The 23,612-nt window shown below is 41.9% G+C and overlaps 1 protein-coding gene across 4 annotated transcripts in view; it reads right to left on the bottom strand.

Annotated features, from left to right (window-relative positions):
• Positions 1-23,612, bottom strand: part of RBMS1 (RNA binding motif single stranded interacting protein 1) — a 147,315-nt gene that overhangs the window by 76,983 nt on the left and 46,720 nt on the right. The window contains exon 1 of one of the 4 annotated variants that reach the window (XM_076342776.1): positions 17,266-17,414. The exons of 2 other annotated variants lie outside the window; for them this stretch is intronic. In XM_076342776.1, coding sequence (XP_076198891.1) covers positions 17,266-17,328 — 63 coding nt within the window. In that variant the 5' untranslated portion in view covers positions 17,329-17,414. Of the gene's footprint in view, positions 1-16,678; positions 16,700-17,265; positions 17,415-23,612 lie in introns of those variants that run through there. One more of the 4 variants, XM_076342777.1, reaches the window with a different exon arrangement.

Raw genomic sequence — 23,612 nt, 5'->3', positions numbered from 1 at the left:
TGTTTCTTTTTTATTTTTTGTTATTATTTTCCAAACTCTTGTTTCTTCCCCCAAAACTACAATTTCATCATTCTGCTCATCTGGCTATCCTATCCACCCTCCCTCCATAGACGGCAATTATAGGATAGAAACGGCACCGCATTGAAGATGCATGTCAAAAGAAGCATCTGCTTTTTTGGCAAACTCCACACTGTTGGTGGCATTAGAATTATTGCTATACTGTTTGTCACAGGGTTAGACCACAGATGGCTCTTTTGGCTGACATGGGATCCGCTATGTCATTTTCTGTTTATTCAAGTTAAAAGATAAATTGAAGAACTTGTGTCCGACCATGTATGAGGGAGTCAATTCCTATCAAAATCCCTTTGTCTACGATCGCTGGTTCCTTATGGGCAGCATACTACACCCAGCACAGTGGCAGCATTGCTACTGTGCAGCCCTCTCTTCTATTTTAAAGAAGAGAATGTACATTCTTTTTGGTAAGGCCATCTTTCCGTTACGCCAGTATTTAATAGGTAGCCCGGTGCAGTATACCCCAGCCTATTCCTGCTTCTCCTGCTGCATTCTTTGACAGTGTAGATGGGACAGTGCAGGCAGTTGGCTCTGGCCCTTTCTCCTACATTCCTAAGTCTTAATCTTTCTCTGACAGACTACGCCCACTTCACTGCAGCCGGCATCTCCAGCTGGAGGAAAGCCAGTTTTCTAAGACTTCATCATCAAGACTGAATCCGGATGACCCCATGAACAGGCTCTTTTGAGCTGCACAATGTGTGCTTTAAAGTAGAGATCACTTTAGATATTTTATCCTTCCTACTCAGTTTGCAAATGTTTCTCCTTTTCTAATTGTCTGATGCATTTCTGTGTCTCCAGGCCTAACTACTGTAGAGGTATCAGCAAAAAACAAGCCAGTGTAGATACACTACACAAGTACAACACAAAGGTTATTGCAACACTGATACCAAGAAGGTCCAATTCTGTTGGTCAGCAGCATGTGCCTATGCCAAGTTACAGTTAAACCAACTTCAGTGGGAATGGTAGCATCTTACATCACTTTCCATGGGAATTAATGACTCCTCCAGGAGCTGGACAACAGGAAAACATACTCCGAGCATCACTGCCCTTCCTAGTTACTCCACTGCAAGTATTTCCATAGTCCTTTATAGTATTTGCCACAGAATTGAGGTCAGCATGATCTGTGCTGGGCTGAAAGTTCCCTTCATCTTTTTGTTACTCACTTCTGAAATTTTGGAAAGTGCCCTTGTGGTTCTTATATTCTGCAACATGATAAAATGCAGTAGATACAATTCATTATAATCAACACGTTGGAAGAGGACATTCACAACATTGTTGGTAAAGTATTAAAGCAAGTCTCAGGTGTAACTAGGAAAGCACATACCTAATTCAAGAAACACTCACTGTGCAGATTAAATACAACTTCAGGATTTCATACCCCACTGCCTTCTATACACTGCAGTCACATAAAAGAGTAAGATACTTTTACAATTATTTACAATTATTTCACTGCAGGTTGAAGTGACTATCAACTAAATTTCAGCAGAAATGGAACTAAGAGTTTGTGCTAAATTTGTCATGTTATTTTGACATTCAAGGAGTCTATGGTTGAGACTATGTTGCTGCAAGTGGTGTATGTATATACACATATACACTATATATGGTCTGACACTGAACTCACAGTTCTTTGTGGCAGGGTAACCACGCCTCCGTAAATGTGATTCTCCCCCATGGCAAAAACACCAAACTGAACAGAAGCAGCCAAGTATTATTAAATTAGCAATGTAGCCATTTTTAGAACAAGAGTGAGATCAGTAGCAACTTTTTTAATCATCAGACTCATTATGTAAGGAGTTGTCAGTTTTCTGCACTTGCACACATCAGCCTAGTTCCACTCTCACCCAGTGGTTCTGCATTCATTTACACAAGCTGAAAATCTGTCCAAGTTTTATATATTTCAATATCATATAAAACTGACAGACCAGAAGACACAAGTGTATAACGTTGGCAAAACTTTTCAACATAGGGCTTTTCTATAGAGTACCAGGGAGCAAACTCTGCTTGGTTTGCATGCTGCAACACGTATACCAATTTTCTTTGGATTTTAACGAGACCGCATGTAGCACATACAAGACTGCAAATGAAATTCCCAAAGTCTTCCAAACGACTCTCGAGACTCAACATGGCTTCCTAAAATAAGCTTTCTCATTAGAAAAGAACTGGAGTTGAACATCATTGCTTTTAAAACATTTGTCTCTTGCATTATTTCCCATTCGGGAGAGGAACGTTGCAAACCCCATGCAAACCTCGGTGCGGGTGCCTGGCTGCACTGCCCACAGCACGCACATGACATGACAGTAGTACTTGCCAAAGATTTTCATTAATGCAACTATATCAGTGCAGTTACATGCGTGCTAACAACTCCAGGACGGACAAGCTGTTAGTCGTATTCCCATGGAAGGCGATGAATACCGCAATGCTTTAAGTATGCTTTATACCCAGCAAAAGTGATTTAAAGCAAGAGCCGAGAAAGAGCTGTGTACAGGAAGACCTGACATTAGCACCAAGGACAACTGTTTCTAAATTTTTTAGGCCAGTGGATACCAGTCAACTTTTGACATTTCTCAGAGATGATCTTGCACTGTTACACAGCCATACTAAAGCCCACTACATCCAACCTTTTTGGCCAAACGTTCACTATGGCATATTCAGCGTAAGTGGAATAAAAGGTCCATTTTCTACAGATGTTTGACATAATACACAGTCACACACAGGATAACCTCTGCTCTTCAGGAAAAAAGGAGTGGTCTGTCGTGCCCAGAACGATTTGCACAACTTTCTCCTCTGTAGCACATGGAGATTTACCTGTGCACAGGCACCACAGAACAAATTACAATCAGTTTAGCATGACGACAGCACCTATGTTTAACTCCTGGGAAAGACAGAAACAAGAACAGCTCATCTGGCCAATGAACAGTTCAGACAGACACCAAACAGCACTTATCCTGCAGCTGCTATTACTACAGAAAATGCTGCTAAGATGGTACGGACAACTTAAGATGGCCCCAGCTGATCAGGAAACACTAGCAGCAGAAAATGTAGCTTGACAAGCAGCAAGAAACTATAGATGTTTCTCTGATTTGTTATCACCGTCCTGCCCCTTTGCCCTTAAAGTGTGTGTGTGAGTATACACGCATAAAGCAGTTATACCTACATTCTTTTAGATTTGTGTATCCCATCTACTCAAATCTTGAATTAAACTTCAGGTTGTTTGAACACTGAGGACTAAGACAGTATCACGCACTTTCTACTTTTTCCTTCCACAAGCTTTTATGACCTGCTTTCTTGAAACTACATGCTATGAGGAGTACAAGAAAAACATTGACATTTGGACAATTTTCTGCCGGAAAAGACAAGGAAGTCATAATTTTTGTCTCTAAATGTCTCCAAATTCCTAACCTGCAACTGTAGCTTGGTTTAGCTTCCTAGCAGAAGGAAGCACTTTCTTCTCACATTTCCAGTCAGTACGCCTTTTGCATCTCACAGTACTCAGTAATCGACTATGTCCTCCGACAATTTTCTCTCTCTCTAGGTAGACAATTTTTATGCACAAGAGTAGAAAAAGAGCATTTACTTTGTTTCTTTAAGGATAGTTTCAGATGTTACAGTAATACATATCACTTGTTTCATTACCAGCATACTAATTGGAAAGATCACTTTTCCAGCACCATTTGAGGAAAGAGGGACTAGGATACTCCAGAACACAATGCTTAGTATAGTACAAATACTATTTAATCCCATTCAACTTGGATCAAGCAGGGCTTGTTAGCATTTGCTCAGCATCAGTCTCAACAGATCCAGGCTGTTTCTAGCAAAACCATTCTGCTGCTGCTCGATGAAAGCCAGTTCGGGCAGCACGTCTACCTCCATGGCCCAGAGAAGTTGACTTTAGAAGTCTGTTTAAAGCACAAAGTTGCTGAGCACGGATTTAAGACAATCTATGGGTGAACTCTTTTGAATTTTAAGCCATAACAAATAGGAGCATGACACATTTAACCTACAAGTAGCAGTTAGGGAATCTAACCAATTAGTAAATCTAATCCTCTTTATGCAAAGTTATTAAAAATGTAAGTATTTTCCTAAATGCAAGTGATCGAGAGTGCACAGATGAGGAGTCCTGTCATACATTAAGGCAATTCACCACAATACTGTGAACACAACAAATCTGGGGACTTGATGAAACATGGCAAGGAGTTTGCTAAAATCAGCATAGCAAAATCCAGCACATGAGCCTGCTTTATAAATAGTAGTTTGCTTCTCTTTATAGACTATATATATATATCTCTCCTCTTTCAGTAGGATGAAATTCTCAAAGTTTAATAGGTAGGCAAGATTAAAACTGAAGATTCATCCATAAAAACTAGGGCAAGATTTCCAAGGGTAGGCAACTTCTGGTGGAGCTCCCCAGCAGATGTCTAGCTGCATGTTAGGGATGATCTGTCTGTACTGACCTTTGATGGTCTGAACATGGCATCAGGTCAACTAAGAACAGCACGGAAAGCTGAAATCTTTCAAACGTTATTGATAGGGTGTTTTAACATCGAAAATCAACTCCTGATAAAGTTGTGAAGTAGAAACTGCACTTTCGGAGAGATCTAGGATGTGCAGATAGGGAAAAGGAAAAGGGCGGTTATAAGGAAGTCAAAATGCTTTAACACTGGTGGTTAGATCTGCTGGTCTGATAAACTGTCTTTGGGGCAGAACCAAATAAAGAACAAGGATGACTTTGCTGGCCCTGTTGGCAGCTCAGCTTTCGAGCCAACCTTTCCCTCGGTTTGGCTGAGAAGGCCAAAGCGCAATGGAGGCAATTGCTGGCCCTGTGCCTCTCAACCGGATCAGCTCTGCGATCTGGACTGCTCCAGAGCCACAAGTGTGAGAGAAGGCAGAAGTTACAGGGATAGGAACGAGGGAGAGATGTGACTGATGGCTGGCTAAGGACAACTGCAGATCCACAAACTGAGATGGCAGTTCAAAGAATAGCTTGAGCTGGCACTACTGCCAAAAGCAGCAGGCTTGCCCCCACGGCTGTTCTTTGCCCCTCCCAGTGTCTCCCCCTCACTAAAAAAAAAGAAAAGAAAAAGGAAGTTCAGACTGCTTCTTCTACCATCGCTGCTGACTCATGAGAGTGGTAACAAAACAGCATTAGGCTGTCAAACAATCAGGAATTAAACCAACTTTGGTTTTACATACACAAACTAAGACAACTGCAGCGAACACATGTGGTACCTATGTCTGTAACGAAGCCTTGAAAGTAAGGCAACAAGCAGCATGCACAAACCTGTCTGCTAAAACTTTGGTGAAATCCTGTGTACATACCACATGTAGCAATGCTGCTCTGGCCTTAGGGTCAGATTTTCCTTATAACCTTATCTGAAACGAACCCAAGTCAGTCTTTTCTCATTCTTCAAAGGATGATGTTTTGGTAGATGCTTATCACTTATTAGATCCAATACTTTCTGACTGCTGAAAACATTCTATTTTCTCTTTACAAATGACAATCTTTTCCAAAATCCTTGTGCATGTACCTACAAAAAACGTGTGTACTTATGTCTGTTTTATTTATCATTTCCTGTTGTTCTTGAAATCTGGAATTTATATTTGAATAATGCAAACAGAAGAGCTATTCTAACTCACTTCCACAGTACTCAATTTCCCTCGCATTTTGCCTTCTAATTTGAAACTTCACTTTTGGTTTGAACCAAGAGATAAACTTTTTTTTTTTTAAACTACAGTTTTAACTCATGCAAGTAGTTCTTAACTCTAAGAGTTTTTTAATTCTGAGAGAAAAGTGGTTTTAAGTGGTTAAGAATATCATTCAGATGTCTGAAACTCAAGCAACACTATGACTTATTCTAAAATTAAAGTGTTGGTGACTTCACAGTGCATGATAATTAATGATTCCTTTTACATCCAGAAACTTAGTTCAGAAGTTAAGTTACAAATGTTTAGCAACAGTATGCTGAGCAAATGCAGGATGCCGTTCCTTGGTGCATCTTAAAAGTTAAAGGAAGCAACCCTCCAAATAGCTGCTGGGGTGAATGCCTGACTGCACAACGAATCATTTTCATAGACACTACAGATCATTGTTAATTCTGAAGTGAAAAAATACAAGAATTACATAACACCTAGGAAAGCTTCCGGAGGTACTGCTAATACAACACTTGAAATATGAGGAATTCGACTGCCAAGATGAAGTGGTCCTGGCAGCATAGGTAACAGTCTACTTCAGACGTATAAACGGTTATAGCTAAAATCGCAGAAGTGATACAAGTAGTGCCTATAGCAGTCACCATGTATTTAGAAGCCCGTGCAGTCCGCAGGCCACACATGAGCACAGCTGGCACATACAACTGCAGCACCTGCGTGAGAGAGCCTCTGTCTCTGGAAGGGGAAGGGACATTTCACTTGAACCATGTCTGGTGCTATGTATGGCTAGAGATGATGAAAACCATGTCAAACACTAGTCAGGAATAAACCAGTCCATTTGGGCACAGAGCCCAACTCATCCACAGCTTTATTAGTCACGTTCTTGTCCTTGGTACAAGAATTCAGCTGAGGAATCACACCCCTGAAAGCATCTGAAAGTTACAAACAAAGGAAGTACACTTGGAATTGATAACTAACTTTAAAACACTGCAGTGAAAGGGAATCTGCCCAGCTAACAGCCAACATTTTAAGATAAATTAATCACTTGCCTCTACTTACTGCACAGCTACAGTCCTGAGCAACTGCTTTTAGGTTTGTCCTACATTGCAGGCAATTTCAAGGAATTATATTTTTAATAAGAACATTCAGCTCCACTTTTCTTAGCAGCAATCCTACCTTCGCAGCTTATCTGTGCAACTGTTGGATGTTTAACACTAATAATCTTGTAAGTCATCATTAGTTTGCTATAAAAGTCAGGGTAAATCGAAGTTGGAAGACCGTGCATTGCATTTCCTAAAAGAATAAACCAAACATTTGAATTTATGCAAGTTAATTGGATTTCAAAATTAAAATGGGACAACAGAATATTAGAATAAGGACTTCCCAGAGGAGAAAAAAAAACAAGGAGTTAATTTAGTAGCAAATATAAGGCCAGAAAACCACTAAAACTATCTAGATAAAAATTCTGCAAAATCTAGGCCACGGAACTTCATGGAGTTATTCCTGTTCTGAGTAATATTCTAATGGTTGAACTCTGCCTTTCTGCACACTAAACTTCTGCTTAGAAATAAAGGCAACTATTGCTAACAGAAAAACAACATCTACTCCTTTCTAAAACTAGAGTTCTAGATAGTTTTACCAGTCCAGTTTCTTGCCAGAACTAACTCTGCCATTGTTATTAATCTGGAAATATCAATAACAGTACTCAGGTGAACATTCCCATAGACTGTAAAGAAACTAGTCACACAGCCAATGACAGGCAGAATTTGAAGGCGAAGTTTTATCATTCTGAATAATCTGCTCTATCCTGAGCTTTAGAGAACAGACTTAAACATACACATCTATATATGTATGTGTGCATGTGTGTGTATACGCAAGATATTTAGTCCTAATTGCTGTAATCTGACCCACTTCCAGATGTTAGTACATTTCTGTACAGAACCTATGGGAGGTAGGAAACTACTATTAACAAATACCTTTTGAAGAGCCAAACCTCAACAATTTACCTAAAATTATCCAAAATATCGTTGACAGGACAATTTGAACTTCCTGTCACCATCTTAATCCCTGTAATGTCCTTAAATGAACTTTTAGGTGTGACTGACCTGGGACTTTTATTATCACCCAAGACAATGACTCAACACAGAACTTATTTCAGGGGAGGAAGAAGGTGGAGATGGAAACCAGCTCTGAGGATTCAGTAATTTTGAAAGAGTGTCGCCGGAGAAGTGTCACACCAAAAAAAGGTCTTTTGATAGAAGGACAAAAGATGCAGATAGGCTAGGTCTTTCATTCCATCATCTTCTATATTGGAATACAAAACCATACATTAATAATACTAACAACAATAAAGTTGCAAGTGAAATATTAAAACAGAGCACAAAGTAGTCAGGAGCTTCAGAACAGGGAATTCCCAACAACTCATCAGAATATGTAAAAAACGGTTACATGAAAAGCCAAAGTGCCTTTTCTAATGACTAAGCCAGTCTTCAGCCCTTAGTGACTTCCCCAAGACCATGACACTCTGCACCTGACAGATCCAAGAACAGTATGTTTGTTGGCAACCTGACAAAGTCTGGTTCAAAAGTTAACCTGATTTTGTCACTATAGCAATTAAAATATCAACATAATGCTGAAACAATGAATGACTTCCTTAACCATTTCCATCTTGCATTAACCTCCATAGGATTGTGCAATATTATGACTGGGAATGGAGGCAGCTCCTAGGGCACTTCAGACAACCAAAAAACCGCTGCATTCTTCTATTGGTGCCATGGTGTGCCCTAAACATCACTAGCACCTTTAACCAACTGGAATTCTACATAGTGAATTACATCTTTGTATTCTTCACCATAAAAATTACTCAAGCTTTCAAACACACTTTATAGCTCCTCAGTAATGAAGGATACTGCCAGTTTTCTCCTTTCAAAAATTGTCCCTAATTCTGGAATATTTACATGTATATGTGTGCATTGGAAGCATTGTTTCCCTAAGACAATAAAGGAACAGTTACCATTTATCTTTTTGTTTAAGCTAAACACTGCAGAAATGCTTTTTTAAAAATGCAGTTTTGGTAAGCTTTTCTCATAAGTAGCATCCAGAGCTACATCTCCTGGAATGCTGAAGAAAAGCCAAAAACTGTCCCTGTTTCAAAGGTTAGTAGCTAAGCAGTTGTATTTAATACCCAACTCCAATGTTCTTCCTAAATTACTCAGAAGTATTTTTAAATAAGCACAAGTACTACCATAATGAGGATCATGTAAGCCAAGTAGATTGGATGGAATAATATTAAAGCAATTTAAATACCGTTTGATTCTGCTGAATGGCAGTCTAATATCAACCCTAGGATACACCAACTATTCATCTCAGGTTTCTCACTGGGGAAATTCAAGTTTTCTAGTTCTCTGTCTCAATAAGCACTTATTCATGTCAGTAGTCTCACCACAGGCAGTGGCACCACTGGGTACGTAAATATGCACTGGCATAAGCAAGAGTCTTAAGATTCAGACCCACATTTTTAGAACTCTTCTTGAGCTCATCTGGAAGACAGACCACTAAACACTTCAAAGGATCTCGTCCTGCTGGTGGTTGCTTTCATACCGGACAGAAATCTGTGGAACTGTGTGCCTGGCTCTGCCGAAGCCCAGGTTTCTCTCGTGCAGGTGCTGCCTTCCCAGGCTCGCAGGAGGCACATTCCTGGCCGTGCGATGCGTTCACATATGCATGGCACACCCGCTCTGTCCCTCCCCTCCCACAGCACAGCCACAGCGGGCCAAGTTAACACAAATTTGTACTGTATGTTACTTGTACACTACATACTTTAAAGAGATTCATATCATAATAGGTTATTTAAAACCTTTTTAAAACCTTAACTAAGTGAATAGCTAAGCTAAGCCAGAACACCACACACATGCGTGTAGCAATACGAATGGTTCAAAATGGGTCACCATGGCCATCCTCAAAGATGGGCACACAGGCTACACAGCTGCCAGTCACCTGCAGCGGCTGGAATAACAGGGTCCGCCCCACTCCAACAGTACCCGGAGAAAAGTCTCCGTTACACAACTGTTTAAAGCATTATTAGCAAATTATACACATAGGTAGAAGAGAAAGAAAAACACCACAAGACTTGAAATTCATCCAACATTGCATGAAACCTCCTTTGCAACACACCAACCATCTCTTTAGCACTTAGTTGAAGAACACTCGAAAGCCTGGGCCAGCAGCATTGCACCTGGTGATGCCCAACAGACATTACTACTTCCAAAGCAGGAAAAAACAACCTATGGTCTGGTGAAAGAAGGCTGAGTGAAAGAGGCACCACCGACTTAAAAAATGAAAAGAAATCTCTACCCCTTACCCTCCAAATGGGTTAAGTATAAAAGGAAATACAGAGCCTTAAATCAGAGTCTCTTCGCTGAACACAGCCCGAGGCAACAGGGTTGCACAATAACCAGTCTCCCTGGGAAGACTGGAGGTCGTCTGCCACAGGGCTGCATACAAGGTAAAGGAAACTTTCAGGTCCTGTACCACTATTTTGGTGTTTGGGTTGTTGGGGTTTTTTTCCCATTCCTCAGTTTTAAGAATTTTATATTTTTGTTTGTGGATTTGTAAACAAGGATCTGCATTTGATGCTACCCTCGCCTGCCTGGTGTTTTGAGTGATTTCAGATTGTTGCAGTGGCACAAGCACAACCTGATAATGTTCCTGTGGGTCAGACAAACCCTAAAACAGGATTCTGAATCACCTCGGAGGAGTCAAGCATCTACGAACATTGCTTCAGATTGTCAAAAATAACTGGATACTCCTCCACTAAGCTGCAGCAGCCTTCCTGGGAGCTGGTAACACCTCAGGCATGAAAGCAGCAGCGCTCTGCAGTGACTAACAATCCTGAGAAAAGCTCCCTGTAACGCTCACCCAAACTCACACCTGAATCCTGGATTTCACTCCCCAAGCACACCAAAAATGGAAGTGCCACACACATACCCCGGCTATCCTAAAGGACTGAATTCTAATATTGTTATGCTGTAGTACCCAGATGACAGAATATATGAGCTGTAGTTAACCTAAGGAGTCATGTTTCCACTTTCTTGAAGCAAAGCACCATATGGTAGAGGAGACTACCATGGAGTTATAGAGATATAAAAGAACAGAAAACAATAGAAGGCAAGGAAAGAAATAAATCCCCTTCTTGTCTAAGTGGAGAAACAGAAAAAACAGTTAGAATAAGGTGTGACAGTGCCATTGCCAATAAGAGACACTGTCAAGAAACAGACTCAATGATGAAGTAAAAAGTTACGTATATTTAGTTGCTGTAAAGAAGCATTTCATTTCACAAATGGGTAAATGTCAGGCTAGACTAAGCTTGATACTCACCTTGCCCTGCTGTTTCTGCTGTTCTTCAACCAAGGAAAATTAAGCCCAAATGAGGCTACCCAGAACAACACATTATTTGTTTCCACTGCAACCTCACAAAGTTCTACAGTTCTACCAACTGAGTAAGTAAAATCAAAACACCCACTCTATTTGACACATCATTTTTCTAAAGCAGAATACTTTAAACAAATAAGACACACACCAGTGATTTCCTAAACTGTTATGGCTAAGCAAACAACACTGCTTTATGAGGACATATGAACAAAAAGGTATTATTATGTTATACTATTATATATTTATACATATCTGTAATTATCAGCTTTTATTTTGCAACAGACCATAGAGCTGATATATCCTCATACTACATCATAAATTAAGAAAAAGACATTTTTGAAGTGTTGTAACTATATTTCTGTTTTGAAGAGCTTATAACACTTCAAAACATTTGCTAGATATTTTTAAGCCAGTGCATCTTAGTGCACGGGTTAGGCCTTAAAATTGGTATAAAGTTTTATTGTTAAAAATCAACTTACATAAACTGTAATAAATGTTACTAAATTTAAACTGCTATAAATAAACTAACTCAAACTGACATGAACCTAGTTCATCTTGAATCTGTTTAAAGTAATCCCTCACCAGCATTCAATTACTTCAACTTGCAGTTTAAAACTACTTTGTGTGTCAATACACCGCTGCAGCTACACTGCTTTAACTGCAGTCTCTTGAGGAAAACGGAGCTAAACCTGTGCTAATCACAGTAACCAGCCCCTACAGCACATGATTTTTTTGTTGTGTGTATGTTTTCCTAAGTTGCTGGGTTAGGAGGCTTGTGCTTATCTAACCCATGGTTCCCCCCCACGTTTGTCCTCTATTTCTAACTCATCCCTTCCCTTTCCTGTTGCATCAGGAAGCTGCAAATACAGTGGCTTCTGCAGGGCTGTTATAATTACCACAGTACACTGCAATTCTGAAACGTATGCAAACTAACTAACAATTACTTCAACAAGGTTTCTAAGAGCATCTAAATGTGGTTCTGTTGGCTTTCTAGAAAGCTTCTGACCAACGCGTTTCATCCAAGATCAAAACACTTCCATGCACCTCTTCATTAGGACTACAGCTTTATAAGCCTTCACAGTGCCTCCTAAGTAAGCTGTTTTAAAAATAATCTGATGTAGAAACAGAAAAAAACATTCATAAGCAGCCGGAAACAGAGCCGCGAGGGAAAGCCAGTAAAAAAGTTCCTATTCTCCACTGACTTCTTTTGTTATAACACCATCTCATGCAACAAGCAACATGCAACAATTTTAGTGAAGACTTTAGAGATAAAAAAAATAAATGCAGACAGAAACAGCTATCATGACAACCAACCATTATTTTTATTTACTTGGTTGCAGCACCGTGCTGATGTTTTAGAAGCCATCTCAAGCTCTCAGGAAAGGATTTTCCCCTCCCTTCCTTCCTTCCCCTCTCCTCCCTGCCAGTAATCCTAGTTTAAAGGATCTAACCCTTCCAAAATGTGTTAACTCAAGCAAATTTTTTTTTAACAGTTGAAAGTTTCGGGGGGGGGGGGGGGGGGGGGGGGGGGGATGAACCCAAAACAAAACAGCAGATGTTCAAGACACAGACTTCTATTTCCCCTTCCATGTGAAGCTTAATGGCAAAGATACATACTTTAAACAATAACACTTCCAAAGAGATAAAAATATATTGTTCACCCTATTAGAAATACTAAACAAAAACTTCACATTGCTAAATACAGATAAGACAATCATATCGCTTTTCATAATCTGTAACATCATGCCTGACGAGATAAGGTGCTTCCTTTTATTTCTTTCATTCACGTTTGTGTTACAAGTATAGAAACCCACTGACTGAGCAGTTTTGCTCCCTTGAGAATAAAACAGAACTTCACAAACAATCTTATAGATGCACTTAAAAATTTAGAATAGCTGGTACTTAATCTAAGAGCCGAGTCTTGTTAAACCCAGGTAGATCCTTTAACATAGTATACAATGTAAAGGGGAATAGACTCTGTCAGTGCAAGCCTATGATTCAAAATGACATCATTCTTATAGTTCTGAAAAAAATGAACAAAAATAAACTAATCCCATTAATTTAGGTAGCCAAAGATATCCGTTAATCCTTAGGCTCCTCAGCCTCCCCCCACAGCACCATGTATACACACAAGAGGTGTAATGTCAATTCGGTCTGGTCCCAGACCGCTCTGTGGAGCTGCACATTTTGAGTTATGACCATGCCCAGGTCTTGCAAGTTTAATGAGGTTCCTTCTCACACACACAGACACCACACACAGCGCCAACTGGGAAACAATAAAGTAGGATTACAGGTGTAGCTTCTTGATACGTTAAACCTACAGATAGAGTGAAAAGCTAATCTACATTTTTAGCCTAAGATTGGCAAAATCTTTCTTCATTTAACCACCATTAGAAACTCACCTTAATCTTCAACTTTTAACAAACCCAACCTGCAACACGGCACTTGATGTTAACAGAGCTGCATGAGAAGATTAATCAAAAGCTTTGTATGTCTCTCCTTACACAGGCCAAACACCAAATCAGTGTTAAATTCCTCACGTGCAGCTACGCCCAGTTAATCTGCTCAAAAGCAGCAAACTATGTAAATCTCCTTACACTGGCGAGATAAACATTACACTCATCAAAACGTAACAAGTACCACGGTTACTGGGCAAAGCTGTTAAAAGCCACAGACGCACTGGGCTCCCTAAGCACCCAGGCTGTGGTAGGTGGGACCCCACGTCCGCCTCCATCCCAGGCCTCCAGAGCTGCTTCTGGCTTCCTCTTCGAGAAACCCGAGAGCAGAGAAACCTCCCTGCACAAAGCGATTTAAAATCCCTAATCAAATAGCTGCACTAGCTCTGGAGATTCAAGGAGCAGATGGCAGGAGAAAGCCTAATTTTCCATTTACGATAATCTTACAGAGTGTAGAAATATTTACTTCGGAGGAACGCCTCCCAATTTACATGAGAATAACAAAAGTGGGAGGAGGGACAGAGAATTATCACGTTCTCAGCACACACAAACTGAGAGCTAAGAAAGCCTGTATTAAGCAGGATATTGTATGTCATTTTGTTTCCTTCGCATTACTGATGCACACATGTGCACTCTTTGCATAGCTCGAGTAACCTTGTTAGTAAAAATATTAGCTTACGCCTACCTTTTTCAGATAGGATGCATGGTCATGAGCGTTGTGATAAGGTATTACTGCAGATACTGTATGGCTTTCATTCTTTAACTAGACCTGAATCTGCATTTCAAGTCAATTCTCAGATGAGTTGCCACACATTTAAGCAATGTCTAACTTTTAAGCCTGGTAGGAGTATTTTATTATACCTGTCTGCCCATAACACAGGAAATCCTTTTGAAAATACAACTTCAGAGACCACATTTTAGTATTCTTACAAGTACTCTAAAAAGAGAGAAAAAGATTAGGCACCACCCAATTGAATCCGACCTGAAACCGAGGATGTCGACTGGCTCCTACATGCCTGAGTTACACACTGATACAGCAGATAACAAGCATAATACTATAAGCACAGATTCGTTTATAAAACAAAACATAGTTCTTTGGGAAAACAAAAAGAGAGTATGGGTAAAGCTCTGGACCTACTGTAGCTAACTGGTATTTTGTCAATGTTTTAAATGAAGGCAGAATTTCACATTACATTACAGTACCTTAAAAATAAATTGAGAGTATCACCTTGCCTTTTACCAATAAATCACTCATCTCTTCACCTGAATCTGTTATAGATTAAAAATGAAACAGGAAAATACTGAAACTGAAGCGCTTTTATGCTATTCTGATATCACGTATGTTACAATACTAACAGAGACAAACAAGCTACTCAAAAGATTTTAGTTGTATTTTTAAGTTATTTAAACTTTTTTCAGCTTCATATACTACGTGCTGTTAGCGTAGGAAATCTAGTTTCTCCTTTTAGAGATGATGGTAGACTACTTTTCCTACACTAACAGTACCTACTGTCTCAGACTAAAGCACAATTATAATTCAATTGTCTGAAATATGGGTTACACAGAGCATGCAGAGACTTCATCTGGACTATTCTTAATTATCAAGAGTTGAAAAATTCGGCTCTTCAGCACTGTTTGACATCAGCTCACCCCTGCAGGTGAAGTCTGAGTGAAAGGGAGATCAGAAAGTCAACCTTTAAACAACCTTAGTCTACATGAATGAAGTTAATAGGAGTTTTCCATGGACTTAAACAGAGAAAGGCGCAGGCCCTGGCTCCTTATGTAGGAAGTCTTTGAGCGGAGAATGGCTACACACTAACAAAAGAAACCTTTGGTACCCAGGGTCTTAAGCCCACATAATACCCCCGCATTCGTTTCTTTCTCAGCCTATTGGGAAAAAAGGGTCTGTTTGTTTTTCTGATTCAGTCGGCCCTTTTAGCTCTTTGAATCTAAGGAGTGCACTGTGAAAAGAAGAGCATCTTATCAGCCTGCTCCAGACCAGCGGGCGAACTCGCATCCGCACGCAAAACACAGCCCTGCCAGCAGCAGGCCTCGCCCCCGCGCGCTGCCCTCTGCTCCGGCGAGCACCCTGCCCAGCGCCCCACAAACGCAGCAGGCCCCAAGGGGCCTTCCCTAACTAATGGTCCTTTCAGGTAGAGTAAGAAAACAGTATCTAATAAATTGGCTTCATTTACAAAGCACGCAGGAGCACCAGACAAGACCGTCAGCGTGGGCGTCTCCAGGGCATTTATTAAAAACAAACCAAAACCAGCACACACAATAAGCATGTTTTATTATGTATGGACTTGAACACGTCGAGTACAAGATACAAAGATAACTCCACGCACTGTTAGGCAGCATCTGCAGAGTGCTGCTGAGATAACACACCAGCGATTCCTATCAAAAAAAAAGATATGTCTATAAAATAAGGGAGGAGGAGAAAGGAAATGGCAATTTTTGTTTAAGCTTCAAGAAAATATGAGAGTCTAACTTTCACTGTCGCGCATGTTAGCCATGCAGATCACACGCCGCCCCAACAACGCGCCGAGAGTTCAGAATTTCGAAGCCCATTTCCCCATTATTTCTATGAAACCCCTCACTGTGCGCGGCAGTGAGATCCAATCTGCTGTTCCTGCCCTTAATGAATTCTGACCCCGAGCAAAATAGGACAACTCCCCCAGTATTGCCAACTGAACCCGTCAAATTACTTCTTTCAGCTGCTGAGAGCAGCAGACATGGAAGGATTTTTCCTCACCTGGAAAGAAGCTTGCCGTAGTATTTTTGGCATGCTTTGTCAAGCCGGGAGCTTGTCAGCGACCTCTACTCCATTTACCCTCTGGCACACAAACACACAGCACACTTTCCGATGAACTTAAAGCAAGTTTGTTTTTTTAAAATCGAAGAGTCAATGAAAAATAACACGCTTCGCAGTAAATAACGTAACATTAATGCCAACGTTTTTGGGGGGAAAAAAGTAAAAAGCGCAGCCGAAGAGACAACGGCCCAGCAAGGTTGTAACCCAACTATTTCAACTATTTTCTTTCCAGCGACTAAACAAACAAACAAAGAAATACCTCTTTCAGTACAGCTCCATAGATGCGAGCGCTCCGAGCTTATCAGAGCGATCTGTCTGCCCATAAAATGTCACAGAATTTCCCTTGTGCACTTCAAGGGGGGGAGAAGGGGCAAGCCTGAAGCGCGGCGGAGGATTTTTGGAGGGTCGCTTGAAAGAAATAACGCGCCGCGATCCTTTCGCCCATTTCACGCCAAGCGAAAAACATCCAGCCCGAAGTTTCGCTTGGCGGCCCGCGTTCCAACACCGGGTCCTTTTTAACTTGTTGCCGAGCTCAGCAGGGCCGGCAGCCGCCCGGCCCTCGGCGGCCCCACGCACGGCCCGGCCCGGCCGCTAAGGTCACCCGGCGGAGGCCGCCGGGCACTCGGCAAGGTCACGGCGCAGCTTTTAGGGGAGCGGGGGGGAGAAGAAGGAAAAATAAAAAAAGTTTCTTTTTGTAAAGCCCAGCTCTCGAGAAGCTAACAGGCTGCAAGTTGCAACTCACGCAAGTCGCCACCCCTCTCCCCACTCCTCCCCCAGCACCTCAGGAGGGGGGTGGGAGGGAAAGCGGGGGTGGAGGAGCCACAAGAGCCCCCCCCCGGCTCTTACCTGCTTCCGATACGGGGTCCGGCTGCTGCCCGCCGCGCTGCTGTTGCTGCTGGGGAAGATCATCGCCCCGCCTGATCCCCGGCTCCCCCTCGGGATGGGGAGCAACTTTGGCGGCCGCCGGACTGCGGCGCGGCGGGGCTGCAGGGCGCTCCCCGCCTCCGTGTCTTCCCCGCCGGCTGCGGCTCTTTCGTTCCCCCCCTCCCCCCGGCCCCCCGCTCCGCCCCGCTCCGCGCCGACCCTACCCCGCCGCGGCCGCCCAGCCTGCCATCAACGGGCTCTCATTGACCGCCGCCGGCTTCCCCAGCCCAGCCCAGACGACCCCACCTCCCGCCGGCCTCAACCACCGCCCAGAAGGAGGGAGGGAGCGAGCGCCGAACCGCAGCGGGGAAGCGCGGAGCGGGCACGGCGCCCGCGCCCCGCCCCAGTGCTGCGCGGGGCGGCGCGGAGAGGGGCGCGGCGCCATGGGAGGCGCGGAGGGGGGCGGCGGGCGCCCCCGCGCCGCGCAATGGTTACGCCTAAGCGCGGAGCGGGGCGGGGGGGGGGGCGGCCCCGCGGCGGAATGCGCGGCACGCGGGGCCAGGCGCAAGTTGCGCCTGGTCCCGCGTGCCGCGCATTCCGCCGCAGGCCCGCCCGGCTCGGTCCCGATCCCTGAGGTGGCTCTGGACGCCCCGCAATTCCCCGGCTGATGCAGCGAGAGCTGATTTTTGTGTAACGCGCACACGCACACACACCACACCCCCAACCTGCAGGTCTGACTGCTCCGAGTGCAGTAAATATTGTAGGTCTTAACTCTCAAGTTTTTCTTGGTCAGAGATGGGGAGAGGGGGAGGAACATCCGGCCAAAGCCCCCATTAATGTCTCAAGGCAGTATTTGGGAAGCAGGGGGAAATTCCGATTTTCTTCACAAAATTTGGGCCTAGGAAACGTTACAGTTCTTGGGCAACAAGACTGGGACACGTGGAGAAAAGGGGTTTCCAACTTCACTCACTATTACTCTGCATTGTTTACATTATTACATTTACATTACCCAGTGATGCTGGTAATTAGTTTTTAAGAAGTCCAGAGTTACAGTTCCGTCAAGCCACTGAGTTTCTGATTGGTAACGCTGCAGAAGACCTTCTGGTATGAACATGCATCATCAGGCACCTTTTGGTTTCTCTTCCTCTTTCTGATAATACCGTGGCCCTAATCTCACACACACAAACATGACAATGAGAAACAGCTGGGAAGAAACAAAAAATTGCCAGGTAGTTCATTACTGAAAGGCCGAGTAACATAGTGTCATCTGACACCACTAGTATCTACAAAAGCCATAACCTTCAGTTACTCAGTTCCCTAGAAATAATCACCAAGTATTTCGGTATCCTAATACCCTGCCACCACAGTTCAGAGCCTGTCTGAGTACAGCCGACAGTAAGAAAGCACCGTCACTTGGCAGAACGACATTCTGCATAACTTTCCTTTTTTTTCCCTCTTTCAAGTCCTAAAATGGATCTCATTCAGTTTGGCCTTGATTTGATAACACAAGTTTAAGGGCTGCTAGTACTGGATGAAAAGCACTGCAGCCACATGGTGATCACTGCCATTGAAAAATGTTTGATGGAATAAGTTTGTACCGGCAGACTTTATGCCAGATCAGGTACCGTCTGTCTGTACTACCCTAACTTTATGCTGGATCGCGGATCATTTGTATTCCCACTACTGGCATAAAGTTAGCACAGAGGCTTAAAGCTAGGATAAATTCATATTCCCCGCTCTGGTTAAGGCTGTAGCCTCATGCCAGCTTTACAACAACATCAGCTGGCATCACTGCTGAAAAAAGCAATGATTCAGCAACTGATTCTGGGTGAAACCTTTTTTTTTCCCCTCTCTCTCTGATCAGGTTAGTTTTCTTCCAGATCATTTCCTTTGTCTGGTTCAGCATGTGGCTGTGCTACTGCTTGTGCCAGCGTAATGGAGGAGGTAGCATGGGAACAAAAATAGGCAGGGGCGAGAGGGTGGATATGACTGCTTGTTTTGGCAGCAGTATCAGATTATATTGGCTTAGTATGTTCATGTACCTGTGGCTTAATTTGATAGAAACGTAGCTGTGTGCTCATGCGCCTTCCCAAGATGTGCTACATACAGTAGTCGATCTGTGCTCCGGTCTTACTTATTATAGCCCCATGGTCACAGATGACACAATCGGATTCATTGCTGAAACACTGTCTTAAAGCAGTATAAACTGTAACGGTGACAAGCTACTTCTGCTCAAATCTGTATTCCCAAACGAAAAATAGGAACAATGTTTTTCTGCACAGTGTTCTGGTCAGTAGAGGGGTGACAAAGCTTACATCTGCTACACCTACAGGAGGGCTTTGTTAGCTGGAGATGCGTAGAGTGACCACACCTTCCCCTCGCGGGGAAAAGCTTTTCAAAACCCATCAATCATCCCTTGCTTCCTTCCCTCTCCTCTTCCTGCCCCATCCCCCAGGGAAGAGGCTGGAGGGATGTAAACACTATATGCTCAATTGGGCCTATTCTCGGTCACTGTCATACCAGGGAAGGCACTCAAGAATATTCCAAAGCAGTGTCTGAAACGCTGCTGTCTTGCCCTCTCTGCCGCCACATGTCCCACAGCTTCCTGTGATTCGGACACGGATTTCCCTCTCTTGGATTCAATATGTGACACATTTCCCTTCGTTACCATTACTCTCTTTCCTCACATATTAGGAAATCACAAAACAACAAATATAATCCTGTAAACATCTACTAGATCACAATCAAATGGTATCTGCTTATTTATTGTTGTTAAAGAAAAACACGTTACAGAATTTTCTGGGAAGAAAACCTTGATGTCCTATCCTAAGTGCTAATCGACCTATCAACATTTTCTGTTCTTTTTAAAAGGCTTGAGTAATCTGTCTCTATTTTTGTCCCAAACAGGGAAATAGCTGCCTTCCAATAGCTATGACGAGGTTCTCAAGAATACAGAGCCAGACTCCTTACAGCAGTGTGGCTAGAGGGAAGGGGACAGCAGACCTAAATTGAAATGAGAGAGTTCCTGACTGGACATAAGGACCACCAGGCATTGCCCAGAGGGGCTGTGCAGTCCCCATCCTCGAACGTTTTCAAGACCAGAGTGCGTGCAGCCCCAAGCAACGTGACCTGATCTCTTCGCTAATGCTGCTTTGGGCTGGAGGTTGGACTAGAGATCCCCTGAGGTCCCTCCCAACCTGAACCTATGCTCATATGAAAAAGCTGCTTTGTTCTTACTCCAGAACATAGGCAAAATGATTTCTATGTAAAACCCTGTATTTGAGATTAAGTTCATAAGGCTCGAGATAATTCCCTGGACTTTTCAGCACATGTAGTGCATATATCAGTTCAAGATACTGGTAAAAGTTCCCCTACATATTTTCTGGGATGTAAGAAGCATGCCTTGTTTGCAAAGAACAGTCTCAGTCTTACTGATTTAGCAATCCCAAAACGGAGACACCTAATCTATAAAATGTATACAGATGTGATAATTTAAATCATATTTTCAAGGACTTTATTATTAACTGTGTTACAACAGGTGTGAACAGACTTGCAGGTAGCCAGGCATCTTGCTGCTTACAGTTATAAATGAGCAATTCATTTTGATCCTGAGGGACAAAGGTGACCATAGGGTCTAAGAAAACCTAAGTGTCTGCATAAATTATGTTCAGAGCTTCTTTAAATTACCCAGAGTTGCTTATTCAGAAATAAGGAAAACTTGCTGAGCAGATCCGGCACATTTTGGAGCTACAATGTTGTAATTACATGTTCTGTTTGGGGTTTCTTTATGTACAGTTCAGAAATTTAGGTTTGCAGAGAGACTGGGTAAGTATAAAAAGAAAGATTTCTCTGAAAACCTGGAGACAACTGGAAGTCCTCAAGAATCTTTCCAGTAATGTTTATCAGTCTTAATAAATAGTAGACTGGCAAAACTAAGCCATTATTTTCAAAACAGTTCTACACATTTAAGATGCTACTTTACCGTTTCTGTTCTAAATCAAATCCATGGCTTCCCTTATTTTTTCCAAAATTCAACCAAAGTAGCTATTTCACCTCAGGGCATTCAGTGCCTCTGTAGGACAGATGGTCCCTTAGCCCTGGATCTGCTTTAAAAGGGAAACTTTCAGTCTATTGCAAAACCCTGTGAGTCCAGGCTGGATCTCCTGAATTTCCTCACAACCCTGCTCTCCTGGCCACTTCAGGGCCTCCTGAAGACCCATAGTGGAGGACTGATTGTGGGCACCCCATTTCCGCACCTTCATGGGACCTAGAAGACCTATGGGCTTTCCACCACAATGCTCACTTGCTTGAGGACCCATCCTCTCATCACACCCAGTCATATGTAAAAAGCTACAAATCAGAGTAGGCAGGAGGCTGAGCCAAAACAATGCAAAAAAACTTTGAAATACCCTATGCAAGCCAAGGAAACAGTATGCAGGGCTGAACTTTGAGAGACATTAAGCATTTCCTGAAAAGTGTTAATAATGGGGTATGGGAAGCTAAGTATCGTACAGAAGCAGATTTTTAATTTTAGGCTTAAATTCATCTATTCAGAAGTGAAAGCAAGAAAAGCATTTATAACAGCCAAAGGAATAAAGTAAACTTCATTACTTGGGAAGCTCCTTTAGAGATAAGTAATCTCATAATTAATTGTTTTTATTATTACTTAAGTATTCCCAGTACGCAGGTAATGAAAAAAAATATATCTGTATCTTGCTAAGTGAGGATGAGAAGGAAAGGTCAGTGGAAATGGGACGTAGTAATGCCAAGAACATGCAAAACACTTTCTGTATAAAAACTTCTGTAAATTTTCTTTTTTTTAGAAAAAGAAAATTACTAAGAAACAATGACTTCTGCAGAAGTATATGATCTACTAAGAGTGAGGTATTGCACACAAAATGAGAAGCCGTTGTTTAAGAATGCAGTCTTCAAAATAACCACAGGAATATATTGAACAATAAGAAAAGAATCTCCATAACGATCACAACCAAAAGGGGAAGACAAATAATCTTTTCCAGCTGTACCACTTCAAATATTGGTACCAAGATACCAAATTATTTATATTCTAGATTAGAATACAAAAAATAAATTATTATAAAAATATACTGATTATAAAATACCTGTGCACAGTCACTATAACAGATTTCTCTCTCTGGGAATCCTCCAACCTGTCTCTGATTTTCCCATCACCTCTACTGTGGAGTTTTTTTCCCGTAAATCCAACAGCTCTCTGTGAAAAAAAGAGCAGTCCTCTGCTCCCTTCAGTTCACACAGAATGCCTCCGCTGTGGCCACTGCGTTTGTGCCTCCCATGACATGTTTTGACTCCTCCTACTCACTTTAGCTTGCAGTTCATTCCTTCCATGCTTCCTTAAATGTTCTTGGAAGGACACTTCATAAATTGCACAATTGTAAGTAATTGTTGCCATTCCTTCACTGGTGACTGGTGTTAATATGAACGTAGAGAGCAACACAATCTCTTGTTAATGCCATGCCAGCGCTTTATATTATGGAATGCATTATTTATTCTTTGAAAGCCACGACAAGATACTTCCTCACGGAAGAACTTCCACTGTCACACAAACACCCCCTTCCTAAACATACCCTGTGTATTCTGGGAAGCACAAGTATGAAACAGAATTACTGTCAAGGATTACTAGGTAAGAGGAATTTAAGGACGCTGCTCATAATCGGTAATTAAAACACAGGACAAAATCCAATCTTGATTTGTGGAATTAACTAAAATGACTCTAAAAGATGTGAATTCTGCCATTAGCTTGATAACGTTGCCAGACACTTGTTTGAACCTATAAAGCAGTCGAAGTCTGGAAACAGTTGCCAGATTTATTGTAGAACAAAATAATAAAGTCTGTCTGAAATGACAAAGTATATTGGTTTTTTCTGCTTTGTTATTAACTATGTAGGAAGTTATTCATCATTATATTAAAACATATTTATGTTTTAAGTGAGACTATTAAGAAGAGCTCACTGTTTCGACACGCTTTCTTGATTGTGTGTTTTTTACATTTTGTGCAGAATAAATTTATGGAACAGTAGAAGAAGAAGCGAAAATATTTGCTAAGTATTTTCTAGAAAACAATGATTCTATGCAGCTATTTGATTTTTTAATATATTTTACATATTTACATTTTAATACAAGTATTAATAAAAGATGAAGCAAAATCTGGAAATACACAAGTATTTTTTCTAAAACTTCAGAATTAGTATGGTTCTAAAGTAGGGTTATATCTGCTAGTTTTCCAACAGAAAAGAGGCTCCTTCTAGCCACAGTTTGTTCAATTTTGGTGTGCTGGATTTTCTTGGATGAAA

The sequence above is a fragment of the Aptenodytes patagonicus genome, chromosome 6, assembly GCF_965638725.1.
Source record: "Aptenodytes patagonicus chromosome 6, bAptPat1.pri.cur, whole genome shotgun sequence".
NCBI classification, from domain to species: domain Eukaryota; kingdom Metazoa; phylum Chordata; class Aves; order Sphenisciformes; family Spheniscidae; genus Aptenodytes; species Aptenodytes patagonicus.
This window is presented reverse-complemented; position numbering and strand designations above follow the sequence as displayed.